The sequence below is a fragment of the Ursus maritimus genome, unplaced genomic scaffold (genome assembly GCF_017311325.1).
Source record: "Ursus maritimus isolate PB19 unplaced genomic scaffold, ASM1731132v1 scaffold_11, whole genome shotgun sequence".
Taxonomy (NCBI): domain Eukaryota; kingdom Metazoa; phylum Chordata; class Mammalia; order Carnivora; family Ursidae; genus Ursus; species Ursus maritimus.
Genome location: NW_024423453.1, coordinates 68,768,603 through 68,787,132, shown reverse-complemented (window position 1 = coordinate 68,787,132; position 18,530 = coordinate 68,768,603). Strand labels below are relative to the sequence as shown.

Sequence of the window (18,530 nt, the reverse complement as noted above, 5' to 3'; positions counted from 1 at the left end):
TAAAGAGCACAGATTTCTAGATTGGGAAACTATAAATGGAAACATAATTTGGTGATAATTCTCTGAGAAGTATCGTGTCAATGTATATGAAGAATCTCACATCAATTTTTTAACTAATAGCATTTCTAGTAACTAGTAATTTATCCACAAGAAGTAACTAGAAGTGGCAATTGAAGAAATAAGACACACACTGAGATACACATAAACACAAAAATGCTTCATGCTGTGCAAAAAAATAACAGGTTCCCAAAACCCTCTATACAATAAGAACTTAAATTTATAAATTTTAATTTTCTTTTATTTCTTTTCTTTTTTTCATTAGTAAATAGAAAAGATATAAAATGCCACAGTGTTAATGGAAGTCCTTTCCTGATGTTGGGTTGTTGGGTAATCAACTTTTTTTTCTTCAATATTCTCTTGATATTTATGACTGTGAAAATGCATTATTTTTGTAATCCAAAAAATACTGTAATTTTTCAGCAGTAGTGTGCTTCAAATGTGCTTCATATGCAGGATAATTTGATTGAGGCTCATACTGCAGATAGAATTTACACTGCACATTTCTTTATAGTCTTACATATGTACGTGTCATGCATGTGTGTGTATTACCTTATACAAATTTCGTAAGAAGCTTGAGGTAGAAATTGTTATTATCTATTTTTACAGATAAGGAGACTAAAGGTCAGACAGATTACAATATGCCAGTTTGTAAGACTTTACCTAGTACCTCCTTTATAGATTCTGTGTTCTCTGTGCCAATTTCTCAAAATATGCATGGACTACTAATATATTTTTTAAATTTGTAGATCAATTTCTATAAGGTAACTGAATGGCAATTGTGGTGGTTCAGTTTGGTGAGTATGCAAATACGCACATAGGCATCTCAGTCTCAGTTGATTCTTTCCCACCACTACAGGAACACCAGGGCCAAGCAGCTGTCCAGATATAAATTCCTTAACAAGCTGTAACCACAGACATAAACACCTCTCTTAAATGAGGAACATTCTCATGATCTTGACACTGCAATTTCTTGGCAATTTCCCAACACTATTAAGAAACATTCCCTAATTTCACAAAGAATGCTTGAGGTTTTCTGTTTTGGGGAGTTTTTTTTTTTTTTCCAATTTGTAAAGAGAAGTAGGGAAGATAAAACTGGACCACTGGGGAGACCAGTTTCATGCTGTGTGGGACTTCTCAGCTATCTGCAGTAGGCAACATGTCTTTGGCACTGCTTTCTGTCCTCTGGCTCATCATTCAAACTCAAGGTAAGCACTAAAATACTGACATTTTATACAAAAATCAAATTATTTAATGCATTTTTAAAGTATCCTTGAGAAAGTAACATTCTTATGTGACCCAAAGATCACTACTGTTTGCATTTTGGTATATTTACTCAATTTACATAAACTCCATGATCATAGTCAAGGTGTTGTAATTGGTGTAATAATTTAGTTAGGATGTACCTGAAATTTTACTTTTCATTCAATAATGCTACTAGATCTATAATTGTATTTTCTAAAACACACAGTCCAAATAACACCAGAGGATTAGCTTCCAGACCAGAAATCAAGAATTTTCTCACCATCTCCAATGTTATCTTGAATAACATTGGTATTTTCTACTCCATAAGGAGACAATCACCTATCAAGACACAATCCGACCAAAAACTGTGCTAGAATGGATGACAAGGAAGACATTTAAGTAAAATTAGCATTAAATAGGACATAATTGCAGTATTAAGCAAAATTAAAACTTAATTGACCAACTGAACACTGTAAGAATAAAATCTATTAAAATTTATTCTAACCTTAGGGCACCTGGGTGGCTCAGTCGGTTAAGCATCTGCCTTCAGCTCAGGTTGCGATCCCAGGGTCCTGCGATGGAGTCCCACACTGGGCTCCTTGCTCAGCAATGAACTATTTCTCCTTCTGCCTGCTGCCCCCACTGCTTGTGCTCTCTCTGACAAATACATAACATCTTTAAAAAAAAATTATTCTAACCTCAACTCCACAACTCTTTACATTAATTGGATTCATATTCTCCATTGATAAAAAAAACTTTTAGTAATATATTTATAAATTTCCTGTTTTCCTGTGTAATGAATCCTCCTTGGGATAACATCATAGCAGAACTCTGGGGGCTGAGTAGGAGAAAATTTTTGCTTGATTATTTTCCTTCAGGTTCTCCATATCAGCCAGGTATAAAACTACTTGTGTTCCCAGGATCACCCTGTCTTTCAGTGGAAAATCGTCTCTAAGCACAGACATTTATTTTAAAAAATATGACTGACCTTACATGAGTGATTGAACAATTAAAAGAAAAAATAGATAAAGTGCACCTGCCATCTTTCTAGACTGGTACTACATAACTTTACATATTTTATGTTATTCAATTTTTACACCAACCTCTAATTTAGATAAGTAAACTGATAGGAAAGCAAAATAACTTTTAGAAGGTCATTTAGCTAGGGCTTAAGACCACATCTTTTGGCTCTGATAAGTTCTTTTCCTACTATATGCAAGCAAATTACAAAATTGTCTATGTAATATTATACCAAGTGTATCAAGAAGGGCATTTAGCCTACTTGCTACCTGATTTTCCTACTTGCTATTTGATGCTTTGAAATTGCTTCAATAGGGGATGACAAAAACTTTGCTTCCTATGAAATCTGAAGTCTTAAGGGCAAATGCTAATGAGAGGAAGAACATAATGGTTTATTGTTATAATTAGAAATAAAATAGTGGTTAGTAGAGTCTTCCCTAATAATGAGGTATTACCTGCTTATGAAAAATTTGATTTTTGGAAGGGGTAGCCAGGGGTTGCACCACAAAGAAAAAAAGACATAGAAAGGAAAAACAGAGATCTCTGAGAACACTGAGAGAAAAATCCACAATTTTGAAGAGGACTACAGAAGAAGAGGGAACTGGACTACAGGGCAGAATCCTGGCTCTGATAATCTCCCATGTACTGAGAAATCATCTGAAGAATTATTTCGTCATCTCCCTATCTTTCCAGAATTAACAGATAGAGCAAACGAAAATTTCTTTGTTATCAAAGCTGATAAGGAGAAGGAGGAAGGAGGACCTTTCTTTTCTTAATGCTTACTTTCCGGATGGGAATTCAGTCTTCTATGCCATTTCAACAAAGCCAACCAACCCAAACCAAAACAAAACCCAAGACTTTTAATTTGTGTTATGTTAATATTATCTCTTTTTCTCTAGCAATATCCTTAAAGCAAACACCTGAATTAGAGCTTTATGAAGTAGTTCATCCTAAAAAACTACACATTTTACACAAAAGGGAGATACAGAACAACCAGACAGAGAATGGCAAAGAGGTAAGTAATGTGAATGATAGCGGGATTTCACAACCAGAGAGCCAACAGAGAGACTTTTCACTAATAGAGGTGATGCTTAATAGTTGACTTTTGAAGCCCATATTCACAGCTCCTCTTTGTCCAGGAAAGAATACGGGATTCTCAGAATGCTTTTACATTTAAGCAGTAGGAAGAGAGTTAACGGCTTCACCTGTTCAGAAAGAATAAAGCTACTTAGACATTTCTCCAAGTTTGGAGGCTAGGGGAAAGCACAGGAAGGAAAGCCATTTTCTAGAAAGAAAGGTATCCTGCCAAGTTCACCAAACCATACCCTCACTTCCTGCCCCACAGAATTGCCTCCTCCTTGGCCATTTTGTCTATAATGGAGAATTCAACATTATTTCATTAATTAGCAAGATTTACAAAATTTATTAAAGATATTAACTCTTCATTACATTGTTGCTAATATTTATAATTTTCACTTAATTCTTAGTAGTTCTTAGTTTTCTTTAGTATATTTTGTTTGGTTTTAAGGTAATAAAAATATGTGCCTTATTATTATACCATTAGTGATCCATTAAGATATACAGGACAGGATACTGTACAGTAGAGAAATTAATAAGTTCTTATCTTACATAGTACAGTTAGTTTAATCTGAGTATTATTACTGCATTATTGTACTTTTTGGAAATCCATCTTAATGTATGATTTGTGTTTTATTTTATATATTTAAGTATATAAAAGAACTATTTTATATTTTAGGTACTTGTAATTTTTCTTCTATATATGCTACATGTATCATTGTATTATAATTATTTTAGATAGACTCAGAAATATAAATTGATAGCAGTATATCATTAAATATTTTTTAGGAAAGATATGAACCTGAACTTCAGTATCAGATTACGTTAAATGGAGAAGAAGTTGTTCTTCACCTGCAAAAAAGCAAGTAAGTTGTACTTCCTGAAAGTTTAATCACTAGAATATTAACAGAATATGGAAAAGTAAACCTTCTTGAGACTCTATTTAGTGTGATTTGAGATAGAAGACATGTAACATGTTGAGGTTTAGATGTTACTAGATTGTGCTAATGTTAGCTAAGAAGGTTGTTGCTTTCTAAGGAAATTATATGCAAAGTATAAAGCAAAGAGAGCAACACAGATAAATGTTTTTCTTCCTTAATACTTCTCCCAATTTACTGAAAATCTTTTCTACCCATATGAACTCAAATTTTTGACGTGGCTTCCCATTATTTTTATAAGAACATATGTAAGGGTCATTCAGGGCACAGAGCCTTGAGACATCCCTGGAGATGGGGCTCCACCAAATTCTCCATCTGTTCGTAAACTTCTTCCTGATACATGGTCTTTTATGAATGTTTGTGACCCAGAACCCTTCAGAGACCCTCTAGAGGCTGGGTCTTTGATGCAAAGAGTCCCAAAATAACCCATTTGAGGATAGAGAATTTGTAGCTGAAAAGTATCTGGGGGCATTTTTTCTCTTGAACCTAATGGGCATAATTAATGCTTTGATTTGCTTCAGCAACGTTCCAACGTTGGAAAAGGATTAATAGGTCAGAATGTCTGCTGTTTCTCACTGTAGACGTAATCATTCTTTTACTGCTAAAGGTCATGTCAGGAACAATAAATAGTCCTTATTATCACCCTAAGTGTATCTTGCAAATTTTTGAACTTTGCAGACATCTCCTGGGGCCAAACTACACTGAAACATATTACTCACCCAGAGGAGAGGAAATCACTACAAGCCCTCAGAACATGGTAGGTTCTGAATGCTTTCTGGGACTCTTTCTGAGATCTGCCACTTATGTTGTAAGATGCATAGGTCCTAGGACAGCTAAAAAAGAAATCAAAGGGCTTGGAAACAAGGTGCTTGTCTATGACCAATAAGACAACAGATGAAAATATTAAAAAATCATAGTCATCATTTTTTAAAGGTAAGGACAGTAAGAGGCTTCCAAGTATTGCATTTGCAGAAGCAACAACAAGTCCACTTTCCCCTAAACCATCTTATCAAAAGGTTAGAAATATTCTGCCCGCTGGCTACTTGAAACATCATATAATTAATTATTATTTTTGAACAATATATGCATATATCCTGAGGTGAGAAATGGAATATCAATTATTTAATTAATTTAATTTTATATCTCATTAAACCGCCATGCCATAGATAATGCCAAGGCCTAGATGCCAGACATAGAAAATCAATGCCAAGGTAAGAACAGAAAGAGAACACAAAAAGACAATTATGAAGTATTACCAAACTAAGTGAATTTCTCAGAGCCACTCTCCTTGGGCACCCCCAAACATGTATGTGTGTATAAAAAGACAAAACTTCAGTCACAAAATGGCTCTTTGTTCCCTTCTCACATAAAATTTCTCATTTCATGGATATCTGGATTTTTGTTAACATTTAAATTAATTCATGCTCAAGTGTGAATGGCTGATGGTATCTTAATTTGGTATCTTTTCCAAGTCCTCTACAAGAAAATGTTTATGATGACAAGGTTTCTTCCAAATCAAGAAAAACATAGAATTTCAGACCCTTAAAACAAATCAGTTTATTCTGAACAGAGTTTATTCAATAGCTTTGTTGGATCATTCTACATAAGTGACCCCTTACTTTGCTTATATGGAGCACCAACTATGTCTGAATCTGTAGTTGTGAACAATTTTCTGTGGTTTTGATGCTGGTAAAGGGATTCAACTAACACACCAATTAAAATGAGTTGGACCAGCCCCATGACGGGCTTAGGAATGGTAGTGTGACTTCTTAAGAACCCTGGAATCTAGAAAAATGGGTACCTCATTTTATTGATATGTGATGCACAGTGACTTAGGGACTCAGCACAGGAAAGCCAGATTCTCAAAAGTGGGTGCTCAAACCTGAGAGCTCTCTAGGTGTACTGTCAATCCCAGGGGGGCTGGCCACTTCTCAGATGCGGCATTGCTTTCACCGTGAGCCCTTTTAAGTTCACACTCCTTGGACTTTTCTTTCGTGCAATTAGTGCCAGAAAGAAAATCAATCATCAAATATGGAGTTTCCAGGATCAGTAGTGGAACAGGTCGTAAAATCTCTGAAGTTATCACTGTTTTTGTTTCTGGGAACTGGTCTGGCTGCCACCATAATTTGAAGAACCTTCCTACGTATTCAAAATAACAGCTTTTACCACAACTGTGATATGTTTATTCTTGTAGTTAAAAATATATATTTCTTTATCCCATCTTTAGGAACATTGCTACTATAAAGGACACATACTAAATGAAAAGGATTCTGTTGCCAGCATTAGTACTTGTAATGGGTTGAGGTGAGTCACTTGCAAAAATGTTAAACATTAAGTACCATTCTATTACACAGAATTGAGTCTTCCTGGACATTTCCTGTCTTCTTATTAATCTTGGTAAAATCTTCTGCATAGATAAAATGCTGTTAAAATGAAGATTAAAGTATCACCTTTGCAATCATTTTATAATTATGTTTAACATAATTTTTAACAGTGTATGCTTTCACACATACATGCACATGTGTGATAATTTTGTTTACAAAAATAATTCTTGCCAATTAGGGAAATTTTGGAAAGTAAGAAAAAGTATAAATAAGAAAATACCAACCAAAAAATTGTGTTTAGGAGTGACTACTATCATTAACATTTTGTCATGTTTGCAGCCTTCATGCATATAGACATATATCTTTTACATGGTTGAAATATGAAATAAAATATATATAATTTTTCTTCTAACATATTTCATGCCACATGATATCATAAGCCTTTCCCATATCATAAAATACCTTCACAGACGTAATTTTTAATGACTATCTATGCTGTATTTGTAATCCTCCATCATATGAGTTCATTTTATATTTCTGAACTGATTTTCTTACTAAAAAGAAGAATTCTCTAAGCTACCACTAGTTACAACCTGTTCCTCTGGCTGATTTGCTCATGATTCTTTCTCTTCTCTGGGGTTCTCAGTATCTAAACACCTCTTTACTCTGTCCTCCATGATATTCCTAGGACCTGCCAAAAAATGTTTTCTAAGAGTATAAATAAACTATGGACAAATATTTATTGAGCTTATGATATAAACTCTAAAATCTTTGGGATAGCTTCATCTTAGCAATTTTTGTTCAGAATTTTCTAGTAAATAATATAGACTTCATTCTACTATTGGCCAGTACTGATTATAACTTAAATTAGCAAAAGTTAGCTGGAAGGCCTCTGAATGAAAACTGTATGTGTGAGCTTTGGATTTAGGGAGAGGTATACTCTGTTCTGATCAGTATTGTGACTCTGTGGCAAAGAATCTTGAAATGAGTCTCTGTATCTCACAGGGGATACTTCACACATCATGACCAAAGATACATGATAAAGCCTCTGAAAAGCACAGACCAAGAAGAACACGCTGTGCTCACATATAACCAGGAGGAGCTGGACCTGGCTAATCACACTTGTGGTGTAAGAAGTGTTGGCAGGAAACAGGGCCGTATTCGAACCTCCAGGTCACTCAAAAGCCCAGAGGTAAGTGTAGATTTCCTGTGTCATTGTTTCTTCCAATTATCTCAGCAATGATATATGGTATACCATTGTGCTCAACAGTTACTGGTACAGGTAAAGCCAATAATTCATTTACTTATTTAACTTAATTTCCCTCTGGAAAAAAAAAATCTCATTGCAAGTTTTTCAATCTTTTAGAATAAAGATGATTATTAATGATGTTATTTTACTCTTTGTAAAGCAAGAAGACTTTCTTCAGGCTGAGAAATACATTGATCTCTTGTTGGTGCTGGATAATGCCTTTGTGAGTATGAAATATGTATGCTTCTTGGGCAGTTAAGTCAACTTTTAAGTTTTCTTATCAAACGAACAAAGGAATTAAGCTATCCTAGCTGAAAATGCAGACTCTGGCTACCTGATTGTCATGTCTTTTCTAACTGCCTTGCTGGCTGTAGTTCTTTTTTTTATATAATAATTTTTTATTATATTCTGTTAGTCTCATTCACTCGCTGACCCTTTAATATCCACCTGCTGCCAATATATTCAGATATTGGAAGTATTCTTATACAAGATAGCTGTAAGAAATCAACCATAATAATGAAAAACAAAAAAGAATGGGTTATTAAAATATTTTTAAAATTCTAACTCTATTATGTAATTATAAAGTAGATACAAAATTATATGTATTTTACAAATTATACTTATAGCCATAAAAATACTATAACCTGTGATCCTAAAGTAGCAAATATTGTTTTATAATCAAATTTTAATAATACTGAAATTGTTAGAAATATTGAAATTGTTAATTTGATTTCCTCGAGTTAAAAATGAAAAACACTGATAATATAAGAATTTCTACTTCTTTTCTTACCAAAAAATTCTGACCTTTAAAAAGATTTTGTTGAAACACGGTGTTATATAAGTCAGACATGAATGAATACACATTTACTTATGTTGAAATGTATAATTTTTCTTAAAATGTTAAATCCTGTACCACATCAACTTTTTAAAAATTATGTTTGCATTTTGTACTTTACAGTATAACACATATAAGGGGAATCTAACTTTGATAAGAAGCTTTGTGTTTGATGTGATGAACCTACTCAATGTGGTAAGATATTTGTCCTGTAAACATGTATTTCCACATACAAGCTTGGGGCTTCCCTATGGTTTCACCAAATAAGGAGTTGGGAGGGTCACAATGGCTTAATGTCAGCAGTTTTGGGAAATTTAGCAGGCAAGGATCAACATCAAGGTAAAAATCACATGTACTATAGCAAAGGCAACTTCCAGGATTTCTATTTTCAAAATATTATACACTTATCCATCACTTATGGTCAACAAAAGATCTAAGACAATAAAGAAATCTCAAACATTTTAATGAAGAAAAATGCTCTTCCCACAGATTTATAATACCATAGATGTTCAAGTGGCATTGGTAGGTATGGAAATCTGGTCAGATGGTGATAAGATCAAGGTGGTAGCCAACGCAGGTGACACTTTTAACAACTTTCTGAATTGGCATCGTTCTAACCTGGGAAAAATGAAGATACATGACCATGCACAGCTACTCAGGTGAGCATATGCTGGCTGGGGCCAGGTGTATGTAGGCAGAGTGGAGAGTTAACCCAAAAGGTTCTTGGCAGAGAATTCTGTTCAGTTATATCTCCCCAATCAGTTGTCAGAGAGCCTGAAATTCTACCAGTAGGAATTCACCTGTAAGAATGTGAAGACCCATGTTTACTAAACGAACTCCTGGATCTGGTGATCATCTGTGATCATATAATGCTATGGAACAGCAGAAACATTTCTGGAGCCTAGTGAATATAAAAAGGGTGGAACAACACAGGAAATCTAAAACATAATTGACAAAAGCTAATGGCTCCAAAGACTCAGATCCTGACAATAGATCTTTAATTTTCACACAGTGGAATTGGTTTCAACCATGGACGTGTAGGAATGGCAGCCTCGAATTCCTTGTGTTCCCCAGCTTCGGTTGCTGTTATTGAGGTTTGTAAACTCACAGTAAGGCTCCCTGTGGTTCTGTGTCCTCTGTGAAGACCAGAATGATGCCTTATACAGAGTTAGCCTGAAGAACATTTGCTGAGTCAGTAAATAAAAGTAGAAATGAACCTACTGGTAAATCATTACGCTGAAGGTACCTTGGATTGTGAAACAGAATATCTCCTTACATTGGGCCTTCCAGAAGTCTTCATTCTTTAGTTGTATTAGGGAATAAGAACAGGAAGACTGGAACAGAAAGGGAACCCAGATGCCCTCTGTGGCCTGAGCCAACTTCAAATTATCTTCAGCATCAATGGTCAGAGAGGTCAGAGAAGGTGCATTTTGGTGTCATATGGCCAAGTACTACCTATGTCAAGCATTATGACAATAGGTTTTGGAGGCCTTTGAACATCTAGTGTGGTACTTCCTAGGTAGAATGTAATTACCTTAATTTACTCCTTGTTTACCAAGAACTCCTCATTAGCTCAGAAAATATTTATTGAACACTGATTCAACGGTTAGATTCACAGAAGCCAGCCATTTCAAATGTTAATTCAGCATTTTACAATAGCCGATGACAGGGAAAGAAAGTTAATAACTCATTATTTTTCATCTGTCAAACTATTCTATTAAACTAGGAAATAACTGAATATAAGTAATAGATCTTTCTTCTTTTTTTTTTTCCAGGCTAAGACAAAGAATAATGTGGCTCTTGTAGGAGTGATGTCACATGAGTTGGGTCATGTCCTTGGTATGCCCGATGTTCCATATTATACCAAGTGTCCCTCAGGGAGTTGTGTGATGAATCAATACCTGAGGTGAGACCTTGTCACCCTTGAGAAAAATATATATATTCTTATATCTTAAAGAATTCAGATTCAGTCTATATAGTGAATGGGTATTTTTTGCCAAGGGCTATGAATCACATTAATTCACCCTATAGTCTCTTGATGCACAGGTTTTACCAGCTTATCGGGGCTCATTATTTAAGATTTCCAAGTATGCCAAGTTAGAGATGATGAGTATGGTAACTGTGTTATTTTAACTTAAAATAACTTTAGCATTAAATAACATATTTTTTAACAATAGCCAAGATGAAAGCAACCTAAGTGTCCATCAATAAATGAATGGATTAAGAAAATGCTACACACACACACACACACACACACACACACACAGAGACAGTGGGATATTACTCAGCCATAAAGAAGAACAAAATCTTGCCATTCGTGTCAACATGGATAGACCTAGAGGGTATTATGCTAAGTGGAATAAATCAAACAGAAAAAGACAAATATATCATTATTTTACTTATAAATGCAATCTAAAACATAAAACTAATTAACAAACAAATGAACAAACAGACAGAAACAGAAATATACTCATAAATACAGAGAATAAACTGGTGGTTAACAGTGGGGTAGGGGATGGGTAAAATAGGTGAAGGGGATTAAGAGGTACAACTTCTATTAAATAATAATATGTTTTCTAAAAATATGTATCTAAGATAATGATGGCAGTCATATATCTCCATCACTAATCACTCAATCCATTTTTATGTTATTATTAATTAGCTTCTAAGCCAGTCACTTTGCAAGGACTTGGGATAGAAAAATAAAAAAAGAATACCTTTCTCATGAATAGGTAGAGAAATACATCCACTTATATCCAAATATATCCTAAGTCTGCAATTCTTCCCTTTCACTAATTCATTATTATTATCTCTTACCTCTCAGCCCTCAATGGTGATCACAAATGGTGAGACTCATTCATCATTCGTGCCATTTAGGACAGTACTGAATCCACACAGGAATTTAAAATCTTCCAGTTCCACAAGTTCAATTTTCCTAGTGTAATATGTATGCTCTTTCATCCTCCACATGTGACATAGTGCAGTCCTAAACAGATACTGAATTTGGAGTTCCCATTGAACCAGGTGATAGAGTTAGACAAGTCAGATTCTCATGTTAATTTATCACTAGATATCATGATTTTTCTTCTCTTTACAGTTCAAAATTCCCAAAGGATTTCAGTACAACCTGCCGTTCACATTTTGAGAAATACATTTTATCTCAAAGACCAAAGTGCCTACTGCAAGCACCAATTCCTAAAAACATAATAACACAACCGGTGTGTGGGAACCAACTTCTGGAATTAGGAGAAGACTGTGATTGTGGCTCTCCTAAGGTATGAAAATATCCACAGTTTAAAAATTTATTAGAGAGTTATTGCAGCATGAGAATTATGCTGTTTTCTTTTTCTTTTCCTTCTTCAGGGAATGTTCTTTTGGAAATTCTTTCTAAAGACAAACATGGCATCATAGTAAAAAAAATAGGGTTGCACTTGTGGTTTTCTTTTTTTTTTAAGGTTTTATTTATTTATTTATTTATTTATTTATTTATTTATTTATCTATTTATTGAGAGAGAGAGAGAGACAGTGCAAACAAGGGGAGGGGCAAAAGGGAGGGAGAGGGGGCAGGGAGAAAATCCTAAGCAGACTCCACACTGAGCACAAAACCCTACATGGGGCTCGATCTCACAACCCTGTGTTCATGACCTAAGCTGAAACCAAGAGTTGGAAGCTTAACTGACTGAGCCACCCAGGTGCCCCACACTAGTATTTTTAATACTGATTTTAGCCATATTTTGAAAGGCATTTCAAAAGCCAGCATACACTTATGGGATGATTGTATAAAGTTCAATGTAAAGAAGTAAATCTTTAACATGTCACTTACAATCTTTCCTAGACATATTGGTCAGAAATTCTTAAATCACCTAGTCACAGTTGATCATTTGTTTAATGAAAACAATTACAAATCTAGAAGAAAGTTCTCTCCATGAAGAGAGCTGGCCTTCCTTCACCAAGCCAGTGTATAAACCAGAAAGCAAACGAAACAGAGGAGAAAAAGAAAAATCACATAAACCTGGAGAAAATGGGATATTAATATAAAACATCTAAGATAATTACTATAATTCTGCTAATCTTTATAAAAATCTGACACCTGCAAGGTATCAGTATACTGTAAAGAATGTCTCTGATAAAATATTGGCCAGCAATCCCACACTAGTTTCTAAGAGAACATTCTGAGTTCCTAGTAATCTTCTCTTGCTTTAAGACTGAAAAAAAATGAGTTACTATTTGAAGAGATTTTTTTTATGTGTCAATCAGCAAAATAAATTTTTAAGCACACCATATCTCCTTTATTACTCACAACAAACCTACAGAATGGGTTTTGTTATTATCCCAATTTAGAGAAGTGAGACTCAGAAAAGTTAAGTAACTAGTTCCAAAGATCCAAAGCCAGTAATGAATGAAGCCTGTGGCAACCCAAGATTAATTCATTACTTTAAGAGGCTCTATGACAATGGAGAGGGCATAAATTTTCTCTGTCCTTCAGTTATTTATTCAGACATTTTAAGCTGTTGAATTACATTAGTAGATTTCATGGTGTGACTTAATCATTTGTAAAAAGAGTACTACAAATACTCTTTCAGTTAGAATGAAATGCGAAATAATGGAAATGATTTGTAACTTTATAATAGGTTAGATATAAGTTTATCTCATTCCTACTTGCTTGCATTCCCATATGGCTTCTTGGGTGGAAGACCACTGAAACTGTTCACAACCCAGGGTACTTCTGATCTCAGCAGGCCCAGGGCCTGTAGTCAGTGCACACTGACAAAGAGAGACGGGGAGAGAGAGAAACACCGTCTATGTGATGGGTGAGGTCTAATATACTCTATCAGCCAGCTCCTGTATGGCTTCCATTTTGTGTTGATTTTCTTCTTAAGGAGTTGAATAAAACTAGAGGTCAGACTTACGAACAGCTGAATTTTAAATAGCTGTTTTCCTATCTAAAAAGTAGTATATAAACATTATATAGTATCTTTTAGTGAAAAATCCAATTTTCCATGATCCCATATGCTATTTTACTATTTTTATGTACCCATTTAGGTCTTTTTCTAGATCTTAAAAACAACCATTCTACCGATCTACCTAGATATTATCACACAAGCATCACACACTATTTTAGTGACTTTAGTCATAGAACACATTTTAATATCTGCAGTGCCAAGTGTGTTCATTTTTTGAGGTGGAATATGCATTGTCATTCTTCAGTGTTCATTCTCCCATATAACTTGGTATTTTTTTTTTGGTCAGTTTGCTCATAAATACAACTGAGATTCTGATTGAAATGCATGAAATTCATATTTTGCTCTGAGGGTCACTGGGATTTTCATGATATGATTGTTTTATTGTTTTAATTTTTTAAAAGATTTTATTTATTTATTTGAGAGAGAGAGAGAGAGAAAGACAGCAACAGAGATAGCCAGAGAGAGCACAAGCTGGGTGAGGGGCAAAGGGAGAAGCAGACGCCTTGCTGAGCGGGGAGCCTGATGTGGGGCTCAATTCCAGGACCCCAGAATCATGACCTGACCCAAAGGCAGATGCTTAACGACTGAGCCACCCAGGCGCCCCTCGATATAAATATAAAGTTCTTCATGTAGTTCTTGCATATGATGAAGCTCTTTTCTATTTTTCTTTTTGCTATTAGTATGTGTAATGTTTACTTTTTTATATTAGGTTCTACTTTATTACTCCTTTTGATGCTATTTTATTATTATCTTAAAAAGTGACTTTATTTTAAAAAGTGACTCATCTATTGTTTTTAGAGTTGATTCTCTATTTTTTCCCAGGTCAAATATTTTACTACATATAAAGAATGAAAATGTGATTTATACTTTCCAATTATTATTATACTTTCATATCTTTTCTCTCTCATAGCATTTGTCATAATTTTCATAAAAATATAGACTATGAATAATCCATGTCTTACTATTTATTTTATTAGTTATATTTTTGCTATTTATTAGATAGATTTTCTTTCTTTCTTTATAGATTATCTTTATTTTCTAATCTTTGCCATCTATCACAATAATATTAGTTGTTTTTTACCCTCAGTCTCTTAATGTGATGGATGATATCACTTTATTCTGTATTGTGCAGACACCCTTGTATTTTTGGTGAAAAAAAAAACCCTGCATAGTTGTAATGGAGAGTTATAATATTAATAATCTGTTGTTCTGTTAATATTTTATTCAAGTTTTTGCATTTATATTCAAAAATGAGAATTGTGTATGTGTATGTATGCATGTGTGCGTGTGTATATGTATGGGTGAGTATGTATACATGTGTATGTGTGTGTATGTGTTCGTGTATGTGTGTGTGTATGCATATGTGTGTGTGTGTAAATGTGTGTGTAAATGTGTGTGTGTGTGTGTGTGTATTCATTACCAGCTGTCATTATCAGAATCATGCAGGCTTAGTAAAATAAATTGAGAGTTTTAAATTTTTTTCCTACCTTCAAATAGTTTGAATAGTATAGAAATATTCTTCTTGGAAGTTTTAAATTAATTTACATGTAATATCATCTAGGTCAAATCTATTTGTGGTAATTCTTGGATAATTCTATTTTTGTCCTTTTAAGAGTAGTTTTCATTGCACTTAACATTATTTTCTATTATTGTCTCCTTGGTCATTTCTTCTGGAATCTGTATAGTAGAGTAATTTAGTTTAAAAAGTGAAATTTCTTTGCCATCTTGTACTAAAATTGTACGCACCTGGTCTATAGAAAAAAATGCTGAACCCACTTTCCCATCGTGTGTGTGTTTTAAAGGAATGTTCCAATCCTTGCTGTGAGGCCATGACCTGTAAATTAAAATCTGAAGCTGATTGTAGAGGAGACACTATGAACCATATCATGTAAGACATTTTTTTCTCTTTCTTTGTTCCCAAATATTTTCTCACTTTTATTTCAGATTTGAGAAAGATGTGTCACTGAGTTCTGCAATACAATAAAACAAAATTCACTTCACATTTTTATTTTTTTGAAATTTTTATTGTTTATTTTTTAATATTTTTTACTTCATATTTTTAAAATAATTCAATTTCAGAAAAGAAAAAAGAAAGCCGCCACACTGAACAAAAACAACTCAGGGTTGTGTGTTTACTAATATACTAATGAGAACAGTAGCTACATGGTCATCTGGGAGATGTGAGATTAAGACTGCTTAAATCTACGCTAAAAACTATAAATTTCTGTGAGGTTGTAATGAGTTTAATACAAACTAAGATGAGGGAAAGAAAAGTTCATTTAAAAAAACCCTCTGTTGATTAAGAGCTGATAATTGTAATTTAAAAGGTAGTCAGAAAATCAGTAACATTTAAGAACATATACTATATGATTTGACAGTTTTCTTCCTTTTAAGTGTTCCAATAAACTATAATCTATGTATTACTCTTGGGTTTTATAGAATCCTACATCAGTTGGGCTAGAGACTCCAACTGCTCTGACTGAATATGGTATTTGTTTCAGTGAAAAATAGTCTCTGAACAACAAAAATCATAAATGGGGAAAAACTCAGGATAAAATACACGGAAAGTGCTATTACTCCCCACTCCCTCCCCTGAATCTTTTCTGGAATTGAACCTGCAGAAACATTATAAAGGGAATAATTGACTCAGAAACCATCGACTACCACTTCCTTAAGAAAGGACCAGCCAGGTCCTAAGACGAGGAGCAGCACCCATTCCTTCAGCAAGCCCCATTTGACCCGGACCGTGTGATCCACTCTGCAGGGAACTCTGGAAATTATGCCCATCTTCTTATTTGGTCACAGAGACAAAAACTTAGCATCTCAAAAGATACCCATTCAACCCCTCAGGGGCTTGGAATGATAGGTGTACATGTCCCATTACTGGGCAAGATTGGCAATCTAGTATCATGGAAAGGAAATGGACTCAGGAAACTTCCCTTCTTTTCTTAGTTCTGCCCAAAACTAGCTGTGGGACTTCAAACCAAGTTATTTGATTAGTGTTCTCACCTACAAAATGGAGCTACTGTTGTTGTCACCCAGTAGGGTTCTTAGTATTATTTAAACTTTATAAATGTTATCAATGTTACATAATATTTTATAATTTGTAATAACCGTGGCTTCCAATTTTTTTTTATTTTAATCAGACAATGAATCAAAGAATCTACTTCATTGAGATGCTCTTTGCTAGGACAAGAATGAAGAAATCTAAACATCCCAGGAATCTCGTATTTAGATATATTTTGCTTTTCACTTGGCATTGTACTTCTTACATTGTTATCAGTCCAGCCAAGAGGTAAATGTACTCAGTGAAATTTCCTGTTTTCTAAAGCCTGATCTTTATGTATTTTTAAGGATGGTGAAGGTTGTTGCCTAGCTCTGCTCTTTGGAGAACGAAAGAAATTAGCCCTTGACCAAAACCCCTCAAATTATGCAAGCTCAATCAGAACTGTAAAATGACAAGTGGCTTATGTTTTTACCCCACTCTCATGTTACTAGTATAGCCCATGACAAAATAAGACCCCTTGATGAGTGAAGCCTTTGGTGGGAGAAGGGAGAACAGAATTCATGTGTCATGTACCGATCCTCAGTATTCCACTTACCTTGCTCTTAGAAGTGAGATAGTTGTCTATATCATGTGTCTGTATCATGTCAAGATTAACTAAGCATAAACATTTTTCATTTTGTCTTGTATAATCCTCTCACCATCACAGATAGTGTTAATTTTGAGAAATCTTCATGCTCACAATTTAGCCTAACCATCAAGGAATGCTTCATCCATCTGTTGATTTAATGTACCCTATAATGTCAATGAATAAAACCACAACTTTTTGAATATTTTCCAGCTTTGTTGTAGGTTTGCATTAGGTGTTAAAGTCTCACATAATTAATTTGACTATTTCCCCTGTGGTCCTCTAATAGTGTTGCCACAGGCAACCAGGCATCACCATGTGAAGATGAAAAAAGAAGGCCACACCATCTTTTAATGTCCAAAATGAAATGACTTGAGGCCTGTCACACAAGAAGATTAGATTTCTTTCTGAGGTTTCTTTCTTTACAAATTTTTTAACAATTATTGAAAAAAATTACTCAAAATTCCACTGATGCTTATACTGGGAGAACAGGAGATGAGAGATACATCTAAAGATTGGGCTTTGAAAAGAACAACCTTCCAGAAAGCCCTGCTTACAAGTGTCACCTGTTTCCCCCTTCACTGCCTCACTGTTATTGTTGGGCTTGGCACTACGAGGGCTACAGGTGAAGCTGCATGTCCAATGTCACTGAGAGCCATGCTACAGCCCACGTGCATAAATTGTCAATATTTTCACTGTCCACTGGTAGGATACAGACTTCCACCAATTCCTCCAAGGCAAAAAGCTTTCTTTTGGCATATTTCCCTCCCCTACTTCATGCTCAGGTAAAGGTTTCTTATAGTAAAGTTGCCTGAGCTGCAAAAATTATAGGCAGTGAGTATGTGAGTGTCAATTGTTAGATTTTCAGGAATATTATGAGTTGGTTATGAAACACAGCCATTACTCAAAACCAATAAATTTTTATAAATATAAATTTATAATTAAATATGTTATATTTAATCTCATAGAGTTCTCAGAGGCTTTTCAGAGTTTTTCAGAGAAACAGAATATAGATGATAGATAGATAAATGATAATACATAGATAGGTAGATAGATAGATGATAGATATAAAATGAGATATATTTATTTTATGTATTTTATGTATTTAGTCATGGATATATATTTATGTATTTTATTACATACATTATTTATTATATATCATATAATATACATATTTATAGAGAGATTG

At 34.3% G+C, this 18,530-nt stretch overlaps 1 protein-coding gene across 1 annotated transcript; it reads left to right on the top strand.

The window, feature by feature from the left end:
- The first annotated feature begins 1,152 nt into the window (after window positions 1-1,152).
- ADAMDEC1 (ADAM like decysin 1) lies at window positions 1,153-17,520 on the top strand. The gene is made up of 14 exons (XM_008702062.2): window positions 1,153-1,265; window positions 3,222-3,337; window positions 4,189-4,265; window positions 5,016-5,094; window positions 6,565-6,641; window positions 7,667-7,853; window positions 8,071-8,133; window positions 8,869-8,940; window positions 9,235-9,404; window positions 9,758-9,839; window positions 10,521-10,651; window positions 11,843-12,020; window positions 15,512-15,597; window positions 16,856-17,520. The coding sequence occupies exons 1-14, from the start codon at window positions 1,178-1,180 to the stop codon at window positions 16,860-16,862; spliced, it is 1,413 nt and encodes a 470-aa protein (XP_008700284.1). The 5' UTR covers window positions 1,153-1,177; the 3' UTR covers window positions 16,863-17,520.
- The last annotated feature ends 1,010 nt before the right edge of the window (window positions 17,521-18,530 follow it).

Bases quoted from the DNA above. Each gene is read 5' to 3' on its own strand.
- ADAMDEC1 (XM_008702062.2), top strand. From the start codon at position 1,178: ATGCTGTGTGGGACTTCTCAGCTATCTGCAGTAGGCAACATGTCTTTG. The intron at 5,095-6,564 runs GTAGGTTCTGAA...TCCCATCTTTAG, and splicing joins CTACAAGCCCTCAGAACATG to GAACATTGCTACTATAAAGG. The intron at 8,941-9,234 runs GTAAGATATTTG...CTCTTCCCACAG, and splicing joins TGATGAACCTACTCAATGTG to ATTTATAATACCATAGATGT.